At 37.8% G+C, this 17,963-nt stretch overlaps 1 protein-coding gene across 1 annotated transcript; it reads right to left on the reverse strand.

The window, feature by feature from the left end:
• Positions 1-5,749: 5,749 nt before the first annotated feature.
• LOC138869484 (uncharacterized) lies at positions 5,750-6,403 on the reverse strand. Its single transcript, XM_070147105.1, has one exon. The coding sequence runs from the start codon at positions 6,401-6,403 to the stop codon at positions 5,750-5,752; it is 654 nt and encodes a 217-aa protein (XP_070003206.1).
• Positions 6,404-17,963: the final 11,560 nt, after the last annotated feature.

Raw genomic sequence — 17,963 nt, forward strand, 5'->3', positions numbered from 1 at the left:
TGTACCCATAGGAGACGCACTTCCTAAGTTTATTGTACCCACAGGAGATGCACTTCCTAAGTTTATTGTACCCACAGGAGACGCACTTCCTAAAAAGTTTTACCATAGGAGACGCACTTCCTAAGTTCAGTTCTACCAATAGGAGACACACTTCCTAAGATAAGTTTCACCAGTAGGAGACGCACATCCTAAGTTTAGTTTCACCAATAGGAGACGCACTTCCTAAGGAGACGCACATCCTAAGTTAAATTTCACCAATAGGAGACGCACTTCCTAAGTAAGTTTTACCGATAGGAGACGCACTTCCTAAGGACAGTTTTTCCCATAGAAGACGCACTTCCTAAGTTTATTGTACCCACAGGAGACGCACTTCCTCAAAGTTTAGTTTTGCCCATAGGAGACACACTTCCTAAGTTTACTTTTACCCCATAGGAGACGCACTTCCTAAAATATTTTCATTCATAGGAGACGCACTTCCTAGTTCAAAATCATTAAGGTTTCACCCATAGGAGACGCACTTCCTAAGACTATTTTATTTTAGGAGACACACTTCCTAGTCTGGTTCACTCAGGTTATACTTTTGCTTTAGGGGACGCACTCCCGAGTTTGGCTTTTTAGATTATATTTTATTTCAGGAGACGCACTTCCGGAATTGAGATTTCACCCCTAGGAGATGCACTTCCTAGTTTGATTCATTTTAAGTTCGACCATAGGAGACACAATTCCTAGTCCAGTTTTTTGAAGTTTACCCGTAGGAGACGCACTTCCTAATCGAGATTTTATTCATAGGAGACGCACTTCCTAGTTCTAGTCACTGAAGTTTTCACCCTTAGGAGACGCACTTCCTAGTTTAGCTCATTCCGATTCAACCATAGAAGACACACTTTCTAGTTTGAGTCATTGAGGTTTTTATTTTAGCAGACACATTAGCTAGCAAGAGTTTTGGTTTTACTCAGAGGAGATGCACATCCTAGCCTAGTCTTTAGTTTACTCTCATCATTGCATCAATAGTGTAAATGAGTTACAATTTTGCTAACGACTCACAAATCTTCCCAGTACAAACTGGGTTAGGAAATTTTGTTTGTTTTGTTTGTTTTGAGTTTCAGGGACCCGCCTGTAGAACGGAGGTTGTTACGTGTCGAAGCTAGAAGAAGTCAGGAGTCCGCCTGTAGAACGGAGAAACATTTTTCAAGATCAAGCAGTGACCCACTGGAAAGCAGAAGGTTACAACAAAAATCCCCAGCATTCAACCAAGTTATGAATAGCAGAAGCTCGCCTCAAGAATGCGAGTCAACATCTGAGATGGTCGACAAAAGCTGGACCCAACATAAAAGAAAAAAAGAGGAAGAACAAGAAAGGAGAAAAACAAAAAGGAGAAAAATACGGAAGTGGAGAACAGATGTGATCTGCTCAGGAACTAGCGCCTACAACTAGCAAGTATCAAGGTTCAAATCCAAAGTCTGTATGAAGCACCATTCAAAACTCAAGATCAAGTTTCAGAAGACTTAGAGATAGGAATCCTTGTAACCAGTAGCTGATAGGCTTAGTTAGTCTTTTTCAGTTTTCATTTTGTTGTAGTGACAGGACCGCGGACCGGAACCTCAACGGAACGGCACCTCGATCGGCTCTCCACCTCGGCGCACTCTACCATCTCTCTCTCATTCCCGAACTACACGTGGCCTGATTCCTGTATAACCAAGGATATGTAGGCAGCTCAGATACCAGGGCTCGGTCACATTCCCTCCCTTTCCTTAGTGTAGTCCGTCCAAGTAATGGTCGGGTCAAAAACACGTCTAGTCGTTCTTTGTCGGAAAACTCTTCGTGTTTCCAGTCAAAGAGGGGCAGCTGTAAGCACGTGATTTTTGACCCTCCCCGAGAATTTTCACATTTTTAGCATGAATATGTGAAATTGGGTCTAGTATAGCTATTTTAACTATTTTTACTTTATTTCGTTGCAAAAAGAAAATTTCAAAAAATATATATATAAATTTTAGTTTATGTATCTCTCATAAACTTGAAAAATACAAAAATTGTACTTTATTTTGGTACTTTATATAAATTCGAAAATTACAAAAAAATATAGTTCTATTAATGTTTGCAGTCATTATAATTTTGAAAAATACAAAAAATATTACTTCATATTTTTGTCTTTATTAAAGAACGAAAATTACAAAAAAAATAGTTTTATTAATATTCTATAGTCATTTTAATTTTGAAAAATACAAAAAAACATTACTTCATATTTTATCTTAATATTTAAAAAAACGAAAATTACAAAAATAGTTTTATTAATATTTTGTAGCTATTTTAAATCTTGAAAAAATATTTAAAAAATATATAGTTTTGTTTGAATACTAGTCTTATTTTTGGTAGTTATTTTGCTTACATAGGACTAGTTAAGCAACGTTTTCCTATTTCTCGGGTCCGGGCAAAAGAATAATATTCGGGTTCAAACTACCCGGTTTTAGGCCTAATTTCGGACCTAGCCCATAATAAACCGTGTCCAGGACACATGGGGAACCCCACCACGCGTGGGGGACACAAACCTTGAACCCCACCACGCGTGGGGCTCATTTTTCTGGGCATTGTGTATCAAATACACGGACAAAGGGCCAAAGCAAGGAGGACTTTTGAATTTTGAAAGGGGGGGGGGGGAAGTATTGTATCCTCGTCTTCTTCCTCAAGAAGAAAAGAAAAACCCTAGCAAACCAAAAGAAACCACCATCGTTCCACCTACTGCCTGCAGGTCCTCCATGAACGACCACCCAACTCCTCCATCGTCGACCACTGTCCAAACGCCATAACCATCGTCGACCACCATCAACAAAGCCCGCCATCAGCTCCCTCCGTAAAACTACTGTCTCAAAACCACCAGCAACCCTACACCCAAAACCACACTCCCAAACGTCCCCTCGCACCCCAGCAGTACCCAAACCAACCAGTCCAAAAACCCTCACCCCAAACCACTGTCCGAACAGCCCCCTCCATCGCCCATCTCCATCGACACCGCCCAAACGACCCCTCGCTCACCAGCAATGAATCGAACCCAGTGACCATAACCCACTCCCTCACGTTGTCGCTGCCCTTCGAGCGAGGCTGCCCAAGCAGTCCAGTAAACGCCCACCGGAGCCACGTCGAGGAGCAACTGTGTTGCTGCGTGCCAAGCAGTTGTGGTTGCGTTTCTGAGCAGCTGTTGCTGCGCATCTTAGCCTTCGACGTACCGGACCATCGTCCGCTACCCGTCGTCACTATACCTCGACCCCACTCCCTCACTGCCCAAGCAACCACCCCTTCTCCTCCCCATCTCCACGTCTAGTCCACCAAACCTCAGCTCAACTTCACGTCAGTCATCGCCAAAATAACCCACAGCCCGTCAAGGTCGTCGAAAGAGAGAAGGTGAGCATCGAGGTCGTTGACAACCTTGGTTCGAGTTTTGTTTCCGTTGAGGTCGTCGTTGTTCGTCGAGGTCCGTTACGTTAAGGACAAAGTAAGGTCCATTTCTAATCCTTCTCTTGGCATCTTATTCTCCTTAAATTGATGAATGGTAGTTGAATGAAGTTATTTTCTTATAAATGTTGTTACTGTATTCAAATGCATCTTACTTGTGTTTTTTGTGATAGATTGTCCCATATAAATTGATAAACTCATTTCACAGAACAAAGAATCAGTCCTAGGCCTCAATCTCATGAAGGCCGAGCCCAAATCGAAACAAATCAGTTAGGCCCATATCGAAAAAGGGGGCCTAAGTCTGGCCATCTCGCATGAGCTAGGTTTGGGCCCATAATTTTCGGCTAGTTATCCATAATCGCAGTCACATTTTATTATTCTGTAAAAGCATTTTAAATCCTGTTATAAGTAAACTCGCAATCATGTAATTAATTAGGACTGTCTACCGTTTTCAATTGATAGAGACGAACACGACAAGAAACGTAGTTGCTATAGGATATCCTTTTAAAATAAGAACGAGATGAGCCTCGATGAAAATAAACAAAACACGCAGATGCGGGGCCCTTGTTAAATGTAAATCATTGAAGCATTTAGTTTCCCGGACGGGTTGTTTAGCAAATCTCACAACCTTCCTAAAATGACAACACGTTAGTCTCTTTAGGATACGCTTTAATAAACTTTACCTTCTTAAACTCGGGTGCACATTTATGTGACCCAAATCCAAATCTCGACGGATTCGAAATGCCTCTCTAATCACGGGTACATTGACTGTGACGTGGTTCGAGATGCATGTCCATGACGTTGCAAATTCATTAGAAATAAAGAACGAGGTGAGCCTCGCCAAATAAAAATACAAATTGCGGGGCCCTCAATAAATATTGCTTTAAAAATTGTTTAGGCTTCGGGATGGACCGTTTAGTAAAATTCCACGGTCCTACCCAAAATAAATACGCTAGTCGCTTTAGGCGCGCCTTTAATAATTTAATTTCCTTAAACTCGGGTGCACATTGATGTGACCCAAATCCAAATCTCAACGGAGTCAAAGTGTGTCGACGACCACGGGTACATTGATTGTAACGCGGTTCGAGATACATTTTCACAACGTTGCAATTCTTGATAAAAACAGTAAATGATAAAAGCGGTTAAAAGTTAAATTTTGCACATAAGTTCACACTTGTATAAAATCAGATAATCAAGCCGAATATAACAGTTGAGCGACCGTGCTAGAACCACGGAACTCGGGAATGCCTAACACCTTCTCCCGGGTTAACAGAATTCCTTATCCGGATTTCTGGTACACAGACTGTAATATAGAGTCATTATTTTCCTCGATTCGGGATTAAAATTGGTGACTTGGGACACCCTAAATCTCCCAAGTGGCGACTCTGAAATAAATAAACAAATCCCGTTTCGATTGTCCTTTTATTGGAAAAAACTCCCCCTGCGCCCCCTCGGTTGTGGAAAAAGGAGGTGTGACAACAGTCACCTCCACAAATATAACAAGTAAGTGCATGTCTTCAAACAACAGTCAAGTATTTAAGACAAAATCCTAGAACATGATATCTAAGTGAGCAGGGATTATACAGCATTAAGTGTCAAAGACATATTAACTTGCCTACTGATTTTAGACCTGAGAATGTGAGCAATTTGAAATAACAAAGCGCAGTTTTATAATTGCAAAATTCTAATTGCCCTAGAGGCTTGCCTAAACGCATAACAGCGACGTCCTAAAAGAATGGTATTTATATTGTTTAGGAATGCAGTAAAACAGTAAAATGATTTTTAAATGACAACTTGAGATCCTATAGGCATGCTTTCTAGCAGTATTAGTTTAAGGCAGCGTTTAGAAAACTTATTAAAGAAACGAACAGATTAATTAAACCAATTCAAAATGAACAAACATGAATTAAACTGGTTTTAAGTTCCATAGGCATGATTTCTATTAGAGTTGATTTTAACCCTATAGGCATGATCTCTATTATTAAATCCTGACTTCTGAACTTATAGACATGATTTCTAAGGAGACGAATGTGAATACATACTGTAACGAAGACTGAATTTCAATTACTTTACACTGCATAGGAATGATATCTAATATTTTGGTAACTAAAACTTTTATTACCAAGTAATATTTACACTTATTTGCTATAGCTTGTTCTGGACATATGTCCCAGACTAAGCTACTTATTCCTTTCCTCTAATCTCTCTGTATCTCTATCTATACATTTCACTAAATAGTAGGATAAGAATTCAATTCAATCAGTTTATTTTTCAAATATTTCTTTACAGTGTATATCTTGTGCTAAACTTCTAGTAATTTTTTCAGCAGTCCTCTGTATTTTTTGAAAGATTCTAGCATTCCTTTCTGCCAAATATAGTATATGCTACCAACCAGCATCATCCTATAGATTTCAGCAATTGCACTCCTACCACGACAGTGTTGTTCAGCCCATTGCAGCTCATGTTCCCAATCCATAACTGGTTTAACAATCTTCAGCCATCGTAATATAGAAGCCCATATTATCTTTGAGAATGGGCATACAAAGAATAAGTGATTCATGGTCTTTGCTTCTGGTTTGCATAATGCTACACATCCCCACCTTTTCAATCTGTCTCTTGTTTGGAGTCTTCTGTGAGCAGCCAAATATCCCATGAATATCCATTTTGGTAATCCAACATTGTTCCAGATGATCCTTCTCCATGAAACTTTACTGAATTCTCCTCTATTCTTCAAGTACACATCTTTAATACTGAAAGTCTTCATTCTAAGCACATCATCCTCTGTGTAACTAGCTTCTACAAAATACTTCTTGGCTTTAAAGATTTTTTGAATCACCCAAGATGCCTTCTTTGGTTCAGTCCCCCAGCCAAGATTGTACTTTTTATAGTATACATGAACCCATTGCATCGATAATTTATCCTTCTTTTTGCACAAGTTCCATAGTAGCTTGCACATTGCAGCTTTGTTCCATGTGCCTATATCCAGCAAAGTCAAACCTCCTGCTACCCTTGGACAACACAATCTATCCCAAGCTATAAGTGCCTTCCTTGTACTCTCAATATTTCCTGTCTATAAGAACTTTCTACAGATACTTTCAACCAACAGAATGAGCTTCTTAGGCAATAGGAAGACTTGAGACCAATACACTTGACATGGTACCTAATTATAAAGCTAATTTTAACCCTATAGGCATGATCTCTATTAAAGCCATTTAGATCCTATAGTCATGGTCTCTAATATTAGGGAAGTAAAGCAAACATAACAAATATATTAACACAACCCTATAGGCATGATATCTACCCAATTTATATAGGCATGGTATCTACCCAAGCTACCCAACATATATATGACTACTCACCCTTTTCACTAATCACCCCAATGTTGTTTACAATAATTATTACAGACCAATGAATAAAAATACATAAATAAATAGTAGTTAGTCTATAGAGATCCTGCAGTAGACCCAAACTACTCACCCTTTTCACTAATCACCCCAATGTTGTTTACAATAATTATTACAGACCAATGAATTGAAAATAGAAAATTACAAAATTAATCTATAGGGAGCCTGCAGTAGGCCCAAATGATTTCCAAGCTTCCAATAGCCTCAAATGCCAAAGTTATATAGCCAATATCATGTCTAGATGTGTCAGAGTTCCCTAAGGACCTCAAGGATCCCGGGCAGTGCTCATACCTAGTCCTTTTCTCAAGCAATAACTAGTTTAGGTGCAGTGTGGAGAGGCCGGCTCTGACATGCCAGAGTTCAGAGAGATCTCAAGGATCTCAAGGTACTACACATGTCAGATGGGCAAAACCTAGTATTCTAAGAGTAAAGTAAGAGTGCTTGACATAGTTTTATTTTTGAAAATAGTAAAGAGATGACTTTAGAAGTAGAAAAAGTTTTTCAGAAATAGGAAATAATTTGGTGGAAAAAGGTAGTTTGAGAAGAGTACCAAAACAGCAGACAATCAATTGGTTATAAGAGACATCCAGATTCGGAAAAGAACACTTAACAAACAGATCTCACATGGGGATAAAGGGATTGGGGCACATAAGAGTCACATTGGGGTTACATGGATAGGGTATAGAAGAAACATATAGTCAACAAACTGCATGCAATACTTAGGATCTTAAAGACTCAACAGGCTAATCATGGATAGTAAGTATTTAAGACATAGATAATAGTTGGCATATCTTGAACATGATTAAACATACAATTGGGACATGCTAGGTGAAGAAGTATGAAGGAAAGAGTGCAGAATATAAAGCATGCATTGAACAAGATAGAGTTTAGACATGTTGAGCAAAGAAGTAAACAGGAATACAAGTTGAATTCATAATTGATGAACTAGTGCAGGAATGAAACACATAAGGTTTGGATTTCAAAACTTAAATAGAGACATACTAGTTGAAGAAAAGGATGCAGAATGTAAAGCAAATAAAGTTCCAATATCTAGCCTTGGCTTTCAGCTGGCTAGATCAGTGAGTATCACAAGTAGAAGAAGAGAAAGAGAACTTTAGAATGTAAGGAGTAGTGATTTTTTGAACTATGTCTGTTGTCCCGAACTTAAAATAAGAGGGGGTTTATATAGTAATCAAAAGCTTAACAAATAAGGTAAGAGATCAATTAAGTAGCAAATCGGGGAAGTTTGGGGAATCAATCAGCAAGTCCTCCCCTTAATCAAAGGATAATCAAATCAACGGTAAAAACATGCTAGGTATTTAAGGAAAAGAATCAAGGTTTGGGTATAGAGTAGGTAATTAGGGGTAAATAAACATAAGTTTCAATTAAGGAAACAATCAGTAGGAATTAGCACAATACAAACAAGGCAAGGGAAAATTAATTAAGGCAAGTAATTCAATCAAATCGAGTAGAGAGGTAAGAATCGGAAGTTTAAGGGAAAGTGTTCAAATCAAACCAAAAAATAAGGAATTCAGGATAATCAAAGAGAAAGTCATGAAAGAGTAAGCAAGTTTAGCATATAAAATAAGGCAAGACATGAATAGTCAGGAATCGACACATAACTTTAACAAAACAAAAAGTTAAACGACACTGATTCAATAAGAAAGATACAAGTCTTGACATGAATAGTCAAGCATATAGAATCAGTGAAAGGGTTCAACTAAGAAATTCAGTAGAAGCATATTAGAACCACAAAATCACGAGAAATCACAAGAACCCAAAGCAAAAACACAATCGGGTGAACCAGTACTCAGAAACCAAACGAAAAACCCCAAAAAATTAGGGCTTTCAGTACAAGCGAGTTAAGGTTTTAGCAAACTTACAAAATCAGTCAAAAGATATGAGAAATAGAAGATTAAACACAAAAAGTCATCAAATATTTTGTAAAAGAAATTCCGAAAACCCTAGTTTAGAAAAAGATGAAAATCATACGATTCTTGTAAAGAACCTCAAGGTTGTTGTAAAACTCACATGAAACAAACCCAAATCATCTTAGATCTGTACAAATCTAAGAGTTTTAGAAAAGAAATTAGGGTTTCGAAGAGAACAACACAGAGGTGAAGAAACATGCTAAGAAACCCATAGATCGTAGTCAATATAGAACGATCTTACTCGGAATCACACTAGAACAACCTAAAACGAGCGAGAAAGGAACCATAGATGCAAGCCAACTAGCCCTGGTCCCTTGAGGACCCTGGAGATGGCAAGACTAATGTGAGGGAGACCATTGGAGGCCTGGGGGATGGTGAGAGATCATCGTAGACAGCCATGGACGAGGGTTAGTAAGGTTTTATTAGGGTTAGTTTGAGAGCGTTTGAGAGTAGAGAGGGGATTTCAGGGCGGCGAGTAGTGAATTCTTAGGCATCATAGGCGATCTCAGGTGACTAGACGAATGATATTACAATTTGGTATTGCTTGAGAGTAAACATTTTATGAGGCACACTGTGTTTTAATTTATGGATACTTATTGGTATTGTGGTACTCGTCTAATTGATCGACTACTGATAGTCAGATTTTCTGATGTAGCACGGAAGAATTATAGAAGTATTCCTCGTGTGATGATCATGTATTAGAGAAGTGTTAGACGGTTGTGGAGTCAATATCAGATATGGTGATTCATGGGTTCTATGGAGTCGATTGTTTAGTGGTTGTGGACTCTAAAAATATATCCAAGGTTAGTCATAGAGTAGTACATGTTGTGATTTAGTCATTGTGGACTTTTGGAGAGTTATTTATCTATTTTGGGTGACTGGAGTTGATTTGGGATTCATTGGTAGGCCCGATATGAATGTGTGTTCTGCACCGAATCGGATTGGTTGGCTCTAAACTGCTATTATGAAGGATGTGCCATTTAGTTTTTGTTGAGCTTATTCGTGTTCTGAAATGATTTGTGAGTTACCCTTCTATGTTACGAGGAGTTGTGATTCGCTGGTTATATCCACACATGGTGCGGTTCTATTTGGGCTTTATAGCGGAAATTTGAGCAAGATGAGTATTTGAGTACTGCTTGATTGATTGGATGTTGGATATGTTCTTTTCGGATGGTGGGATTGTGGTATTTGCTCTCCGTGGTTATGGTAATGCACTTTGGGTACTTGATGACGAATTTTGAATGGTTATTTATTTTGAGCAGGGTGGCTTGAGGTATATAATATGGACCAGCATTTGGATAGGGTCACGCATTGTAGCGGAGTTATATAGAGGTATGATCCTTTGGATTAGATTTGTACATTTTAAATCTGCAGCGTGTGAGGGGTTCTTAGCAGTGCATTGAGGTGATACTCGTTGAGCTTGCGGAACGGTTCTCTTGTTTGATGTCATATTCCATGTTTGAGTACATTTGGAATATTGCTTATTGGTGCACGGATTGCACAGATTGTAGCTTTAGATTGTATCGATATGTCATGTCACTAGGATGGTCGCATTGGATGGGATGAGGTCATTGGGCCTAGAATGGATACTATCGGAATTGATTACAGCATGGTTGGAAGGATATTGTTGTTGATCGCCCTAGAAATTTGCTATAGTTCCTATCGAAGGAGAGGGAGTTCCACAACATGTTGATCTGACAAATGGTTATGAGTTTCTGTGTGTTTCTATTATTGTTGGCAATTTATGAAGGTGTTAGAACGAGGCTTTGTTTGATAAGAGGTTTATTACCGGCATTGGGTTGCTTTGAGCAACTACTGTGATTAGAAATTATCGCTATGAGTGTTTGAGTTATATGGTGTATCGCGTGATTTTATCTTGCGTTATGGCTATGGATGGATACAGCTTGTTCAGACTTATATAGTATGTAGATGCGAGATTCTAATCTTATAGAAAATTTCGGATGTGGAAATTGGATTCTAAGGCTTATGGGCTAGGTTGGATTAAGAAATTTTAGTTATGTTGTGTTGTCAGACCTATATGGGATAGGATGACGTAGGATCACACCCGGGTATGTGCATGGTAAGGTTACACGGCGATTTGATGGCTTTTGGAACAACTCTGGACACGTTCGAGGACGAAGTATGTTTAAGTGGGGGAGGATATAACGACCCGACCAGTCGTTTTGAGCATTTGCACTTAGCTCAGTTGTTGATTTTGGTTTTCAGGTTATTCGAAATTGAATTGGAAGAATGATTCTCAGCTAGGGGCTTTAAATTTGAAAGGTTTGACCAAGTTTTGACTTTTTAGTTTTTGACCTCGGATCAGATTTCTGATCGTTCCGTTAGCTCTATTGGGTGATTTTGAACTTAGGAGCATGCCCGGATTTTGGTTTGGAGTCCATAGTAGAATTTGTCTTAAAATGGCAAAAGTTGAAATTTTAAAAAGTTTAACCGGGAGTGGACTTTTTGATATCGGGGTCGGATTCTAATTCCGGAAGTTGGAGCAGGTCCTTAATGTTAAATGTTTTTGTATACAAAATTTGAGGTCAATCAGACGTGATTTGATAGGTTTCGGCATCGATTGTGGAAGTTGAAGTTTCAAAGTTCAATGATTTCAAATTGAGGTGTGATTCATTGTTTCGATATTGTTATGTGTGTTTTGAGGTCTCAAGTAAGTCTGTGTTATGTTATGGGATTTGTTGGTATATTTGGACGGAGTCCCGAGTGGCTCGGGTGAGTTTCGGACGAGGTTCAGATCATTTTCATTCTATGTTACATTGCTAAAGATTTTCTAGTTCTAGTATCACCGCACCTACGGAGTGTTGAGCGCAGGTGTGGAGCCGCAAAAGCGGCAGTGCCATCGCAGAAGCGAGAGAGGGAGATGGGCTTGAGGATCACAGGTGCGGGTACTTGGATGTACCTACGCAACCGCAGATGCGGTTAGAGTGCGTAAAAGCGCGATCGAAGGAGCGGCTTAAGGATCGCAAGTGTGAGGTTTTGCTAAGTGAGGTTGTTTCGCAGAAGCGAGGAACTATCGCAAAAGCGATGGTCGCATATGCGAAAATTTGACCGAGATGTGGGACTCGGATTGAGGCGATTTTTGGAGCAAGTTTCATCACAAGGATTGGGTTAAGTGTTCTCTACTCAGTTTTGATTATGTTTCATGAATCTATCTTCATTTTTGGAAATTGGTTGATGAATTTTAAGGAGAAATTGGGGGTTTTGGCCAAAAGTTTCATAATAGAAATTTTTGAGTTTTGAACATCGATTTGGAGTCGGATTTGAATGAAACTTGTATGGTTGGACTGTAATTGAATGGGTAGTCGATTTTTGTGAGTTTTGTCGGGTTCTGAGGTGCGGGATCGGGCTGGGCTTTTGGGCCGATTTCTAGTTTTGATTCAAGACTTGATCTTTTATGAGCGGGATTGGTTCTTTTAGCATTGTTTGATGTATTTGAATTGTTGTTGGTTAGTTTCGAGCCGTTCAGAGGTCGGAACACGTGGAATGGAATCTTTGGAGCATCGCTTGGCTTGCTCGGCATTAGTATTGGCTCGTTTGAGGTAAGTAACTCTTCTAAACTTAGTGTTGAGGGTATAAAACCCCGAATCACGTGCTATGTGATTGGTGTTGAGGTGACACACATGTTAGGTGACGGGTGTGTGGGCGTGCACCTTGTGAATTTGTGACTTCGTTGTTTATTTTGTTGATATCTGTGTTTTCACCATGTGATTAAGTAATTGAGTTGTACATCATGCGAGATATCCTGTTTAGGCTTTATGCTGATGTTGTTGGGACCCATAGTGGTCATTTCTTGTTGTCATCTCATCGATTTCATTGATGTTTTGTACTTAGTCACATTCATGCATTCATATCATGTCTCAGTCTCAGTTGTTACTTATTGATACATCATATCATTATTCCAGGTCAGTTTTCATGACATTGTGAGCTCGTGGGTGAGACTGGAGAGATTGATGACAGAGTGAGGCCGAGAGCCTGATTATGAGTGACAGTTATGGGATCGGGTTGCATGACGCAATAGTTATATTGATGATTATGATAGCGTTTGGACTGAAGGAGCCCCTCCGGAGTCTGTACACACCCCTAGTGAGCGCGAATGATATTATTGAGGGATGGATTTCCCTGAACATGGATTTGTTTGAAGTACTTGATACTTGGAGATGGATTTCTCCACAGGGTTGGATTGCCCTTTTTTCTCGGTACTGGGTGACTTATAGTCAGTATTGTATATGTTCCGAAATGGATTTTCGTAGGTCGTATGGGCGATATACAGTACCAAGTGGTTGAGCATGAAGAGTGAAAAGTGTGAGTCAGTGAGATTGAGAACTCTGAGAGTATGAGTACATGATTCAACTCTGAGATACGTGGCATTGGCATGCACACATGACATACAGGCATAGAGATGCATTTTTTCTCATGTTGTACTATATCACGTCATTCATGATTCTTCATACATATTGATATGTGGGCATAGAGAGGTATTTCACACTTGCTATCCGGAAAGAAAATGAAAAATCTTATTTACTATGAAAAGGATTTTTAGATAAATTACAGTTTTCAAACTATCTCATATTTTACGACGATTTTGGCATAGGATTTGAGCTTTCACTAATATTCTTGAAAAGCGGAAGTATTTTCGAAAAACTATGAAAAAGCTGCGCATTTATATCCCTGAGTTACTTTCTTATATGCTCTACGTTGTTATGAATCGCTATTGGTTATTGGTATTGGACCCGACCTATGTTCCAGCTCGTCACTGCTTTCAACCTAAGGTTAGGTTTGTTACTTACTCAGTACATGGGGTCGGTTGTATTGATACTACACTTCTGCACATTGCGTGCAGATATTGGCTGTTATTGTTGATGTGCTCGATGGTTGCCGGATTGAAGATGCACCTGCGTTTCTATTGTAGATGCCTCTTGTTCATGGTAGCCATAGAACTTATAAAACTCTGTTTATGTAATTTTCAAACAGAAGATGTATTTACTCCATATCAGCTTTATAAACTCTATTCTTAGAAGCTCATGATTTTTACAACCAGTCCTTGGGAAATATATAAAATTCAGTTAACTTCTCTATTTAATTGTTTGATTGACTTTATTGGAATTGGATAGTTATTAGTTGGCTTACCTAGCGGGTTGGGTTAGGCGCCATAACGACTAGTAGATTTTGGGTCGTGACAGTACTGCTGTAGTGTACTCTAGCTACGTTTTCTGCACATTTTGTGCAGATTCAGGTATTTCAGGGTTGGTTGATCAATAGCTTGTTGTTCGGGTTTTGCTGTGGAGACTCAAGGTAAACCTATCGCCACGTTCGCAGGTCACGGAGTCACCTTCTGATATTGTGCCTATATTGTTTGTTTCTATTTCGAAATAATTGTATTTAGGAATTTTTCTAATAAACTTAGTAGAGCTTATGGCTTGTATTACCGATTTTGGGATATTATTTCATATTGGAAATGTTGGTTTTATTTAGAAATATGTTGTTTCTGCTTAATTGTTCTGTTGGTTAATTTCTATCAATTAATTCAAGAAGTTAGGCTTACCTAGTCGTAAAGACTAGGTACCGTCACAACATCCTATGAAGGGAAATGGGAGTCGAGACAAAGTCTTACTAATTGCGTTTTGCTTTAATTCTATTATGTTCTCCACTATACAATTGATTAGGGCTCATTATCTTCCCCAAGATTGACTTGGACATAGATTAGCTAAAAGCACGAAGTTAAAGAAATTGCCATCTCTCAACTAAGATGTACATCTTGAAAATTGGAATAACATCTCAAATTTAAAATGAAAATGTTGCAAAGTAGTAATAGTCCACAAAGTTGGTGTATTCCGTTTCATCTTTTTCTACGATAGTCGAATTGAATATATATAGTATAAAATGACCTAAAAATACACTGTTGGACCCGTGAATTTAAAATCTAATTTTTCTCTTTCTACTATATTAGAAGTGCGAGTGCATCAGCTAACACATGCACGTCTTCATCGACATGTCAGCTTAAGCTTTTATATTTTTGCCCCTGTTTTTTAATATTTTTACGTTCATTGTCATCAGAGAAATTTGTAAATAATGGAAATTTCTAGGGCATTTTTAAAGCCTATTTTAGATCTTCCGCTGATATTAACAGCATTACACCTGGACATTTACCTCTATGGCCACCGCTTAATATTGAGGTTTCTTTTTTCTCTGCTTTTTTTCAGATTTCTTTGTATCTTAAAGAGATTAATCTGCTCTGCTCTCCCTGTGTACTTCCTCTTTGTTTCCACGGCTGAGTTGGTTAGTTTGTAGTTCTTTGTCTTTATTTTATATTTTGTTGTACCGGTTATTTATTCGGAAATGGGTTTAAAATTGATGTGATTTATGGGTGTTGCTCTGTATTCTTCTTTTTATATGCTTTACCTAATTTATCACTTGGCAAATCTATATGTTGTACCTAATTTTGAGCTGTTAAATTGGAGTTTAAACCTAATTTCTTTAGCTTTTTCCCATTGCTAAGCCTGAAATTCAACTAATCTTTCCCTACTGTGCTTCTTCTCCAATCATTATTTTTCTACTAACAAAATCTTCATCTTTTCCATTTTCTAAACACCTAGCGCTGCTTCATTCTCCAACTGTGGTTGCTTCTTCTGAATCTTTTTTATTTTATTAGTCAACAGCTCCTTTATTTATTCATCGGTATGAACTCTTATTTTGGGGATATTCCCTTTTTTCATTGTGTGTCTTTCCTTTCTGCTTTATCTATTTTTAAAAGTTTTTGATTTATATTGTCCTTTAACTTATCTAAGGTTTCTCAAAAACTCTATTTGTTTGCGTTTAATTATCATTGTGTTCAATATTTTTTCCCTCCGAAAACGGTAAGATAAGGATTTTAGTTTTCTCATTGGACAGGCCAAGTCTTTCATATTCAAGGTTTTCCTTAATTTTCTTGGATTCTTCAAGAAGTCTAGGTTTGTGGTATTTAAGTAGTTTTTATTTTATTCTGCACAAGCCTGTTCTCCTTTGAATCTTTGGTCTCAACAGAAGAAATATCAGTCATAATCAAGCAACTGTTGCCAAGGGAATCCTGACCTGATAGATGAACATTAATTAGGTATAGACTAATTGGAAGTATTTGTGATTTTTGTATAACTATTAATTAGGTTGTATTCTTCTATGCGCTCTCACGCATACCTCTATTAGTATGGGGCAAAGGAGCAACTATGTGCATGTAAAGTAATATTTTAGAAATTATTTTACTCGAGGATATTACTTTCCCAAGTCAGTTTCTTGATTTGGTTGAACATAGAGTAAATAGTATGCCAACTTCATTGATAATCACAAATTAGTAAACAATGCAGATGATATTCAAATGTTATAGGAGTAAGCGATACAGAACTGGAGCAGAGCGGAAATAACTTTCAAAATCTTTACAAGTACAAGTAGAAATAGTTTCCCTGCTGAAATGAATCCCCCATCAGAGTGGAAGCTTTCTTTGTACTCATGCTTGCAATGTGCTTCATGGAGTAACAGTCTTTATCCAACTGGTTTGTAATTAATATTGAATTTCTCTCATGATTTTATATTTACTTCTTTTTGTTTTCTTTATTTGTTGCCTCATATTTATAATGTGGGATGGTTTGTTCTTGCAATTTTACGAGTATCAATATGCAGGTTATATTGATAAAATGGAACAAAGACTTAGTATCAGTGAAATTACACCACTAACTACAGAATGGACTTGCAAATTCCAGACTGTAGATAAATTTCAACCGCGAGACAGCAGAGATCAACGAGTTTGTTTTCAGATAATAATTGTCCAGGATGAAAACGTAAGTCAAGTTATAACTATAATTATAACATAACATCTTCTCACTTGTACTCTTTTAATAATTACTGCATTATTGTTCTTAATAATATTGTAGGAGGAATAAATTTGTGTAATACTCTATGGTGACGATATTAGACGATGTGATAACTTGTTCGAACTTTTTGAGACGTATCTGATTTCAACTGCGAATGTTAGAATTCTGCAATTATGAAAGAAGAGCCAATACTTGTGAGTGATGCGAAAGAAACTAAGAAACGAAAAAGGGAATAAAGTGCTCTACCAAAGCCACACTCAAGGTTAGAAATTCAAATACGATATTTTACCATCTACTAATTTTCTTAAAATAAATATTTTATTCGTACAGTTTGTCGAGGCAGTGATGTCCACTCAGATGGTATGCGATGTACAAGCACATTTTGACAGATCGTACCGATCTTTTAAAAAGGTTTAAATAGTTGGTCGTCTTAACAAAGTGTTCCACATTTTTTGTGTAAATAGTTGTTAGTACTGTGTGCCTATGTTTGTGAAGGCAATTGGTATTACTTTTTGGATATTGAAGCAGCCTCCAGATGTTGTGCAACGACATCTTATAATTATGATGCATGTACGTTTCCGAAAGTTTACTACGTTTATCACATAATGTTTTCTTTTATACTACTGATGTCTACTCTTACTATTTAACAAAAGAATTTCACATGTATCATTTACATAATTTTAATTTTAGTTCAGTTATAAAAATCCTTGGCAGCATTTAACCACAATTCACTACCACTAAAATGTTGGTAATTAAGATTTTTTCCTTAGCTGAAGTATTTATTACTGAGCATCAGTAAATACTTTAAAGTTTATGTTATTTAAACTACTTCATTGTGCGATGGGCTATACATGGACAACAGCCAGTGAGACTATAATAGAAGTGCAAATTAACAGGTAAGACAAGCGATCACTTTTCCTTCCAATTTAGCTACCTTGATTTTTGGCGAAATGGCTTCCTGACCACTTAAACTTGCATCAGTTTGTAACGCCGATATATGAACTCTTGGGTTTCCCATTTGAACACTTTTACTTGAGAAAATGGATACTAATAAACACTTATGATGGTGCGTGTTGTTCAGTTGTTGCTGACATGGATTTTATTTAATATTTTGTATAGCCACATCATCCATTCACTCACATTTTGTTGACACCTGGACGTTCAGAGTCCCACTTCTTTTTTCTTCTTCTTTTTTTTATCAAATTATTTTTTTCTACACATATCCCTTCCACTCCCTCAGAACCCGCAGGAAAAAACCTTACCGAACTAGGAATCAATTTGAAAAACTTTAGATTTTATCATCGGCAATGGCTCTGGCG

The sequence above is a fragment of the Nicotiana sylvestris genome, chromosome 1 (genome assembly GCF_000393655.2).
Source record: "Nicotiana sylvestris chromosome 1, ASM39365v2, whole genome shotgun sequence".
NCBI classification, from domain to species: domain Eukaryota; kingdom Viridiplantae; phylum Streptophyta; class Magnoliopsida; order Solanales; family Solanaceae; genus Nicotiana; species Nicotiana sylvestris.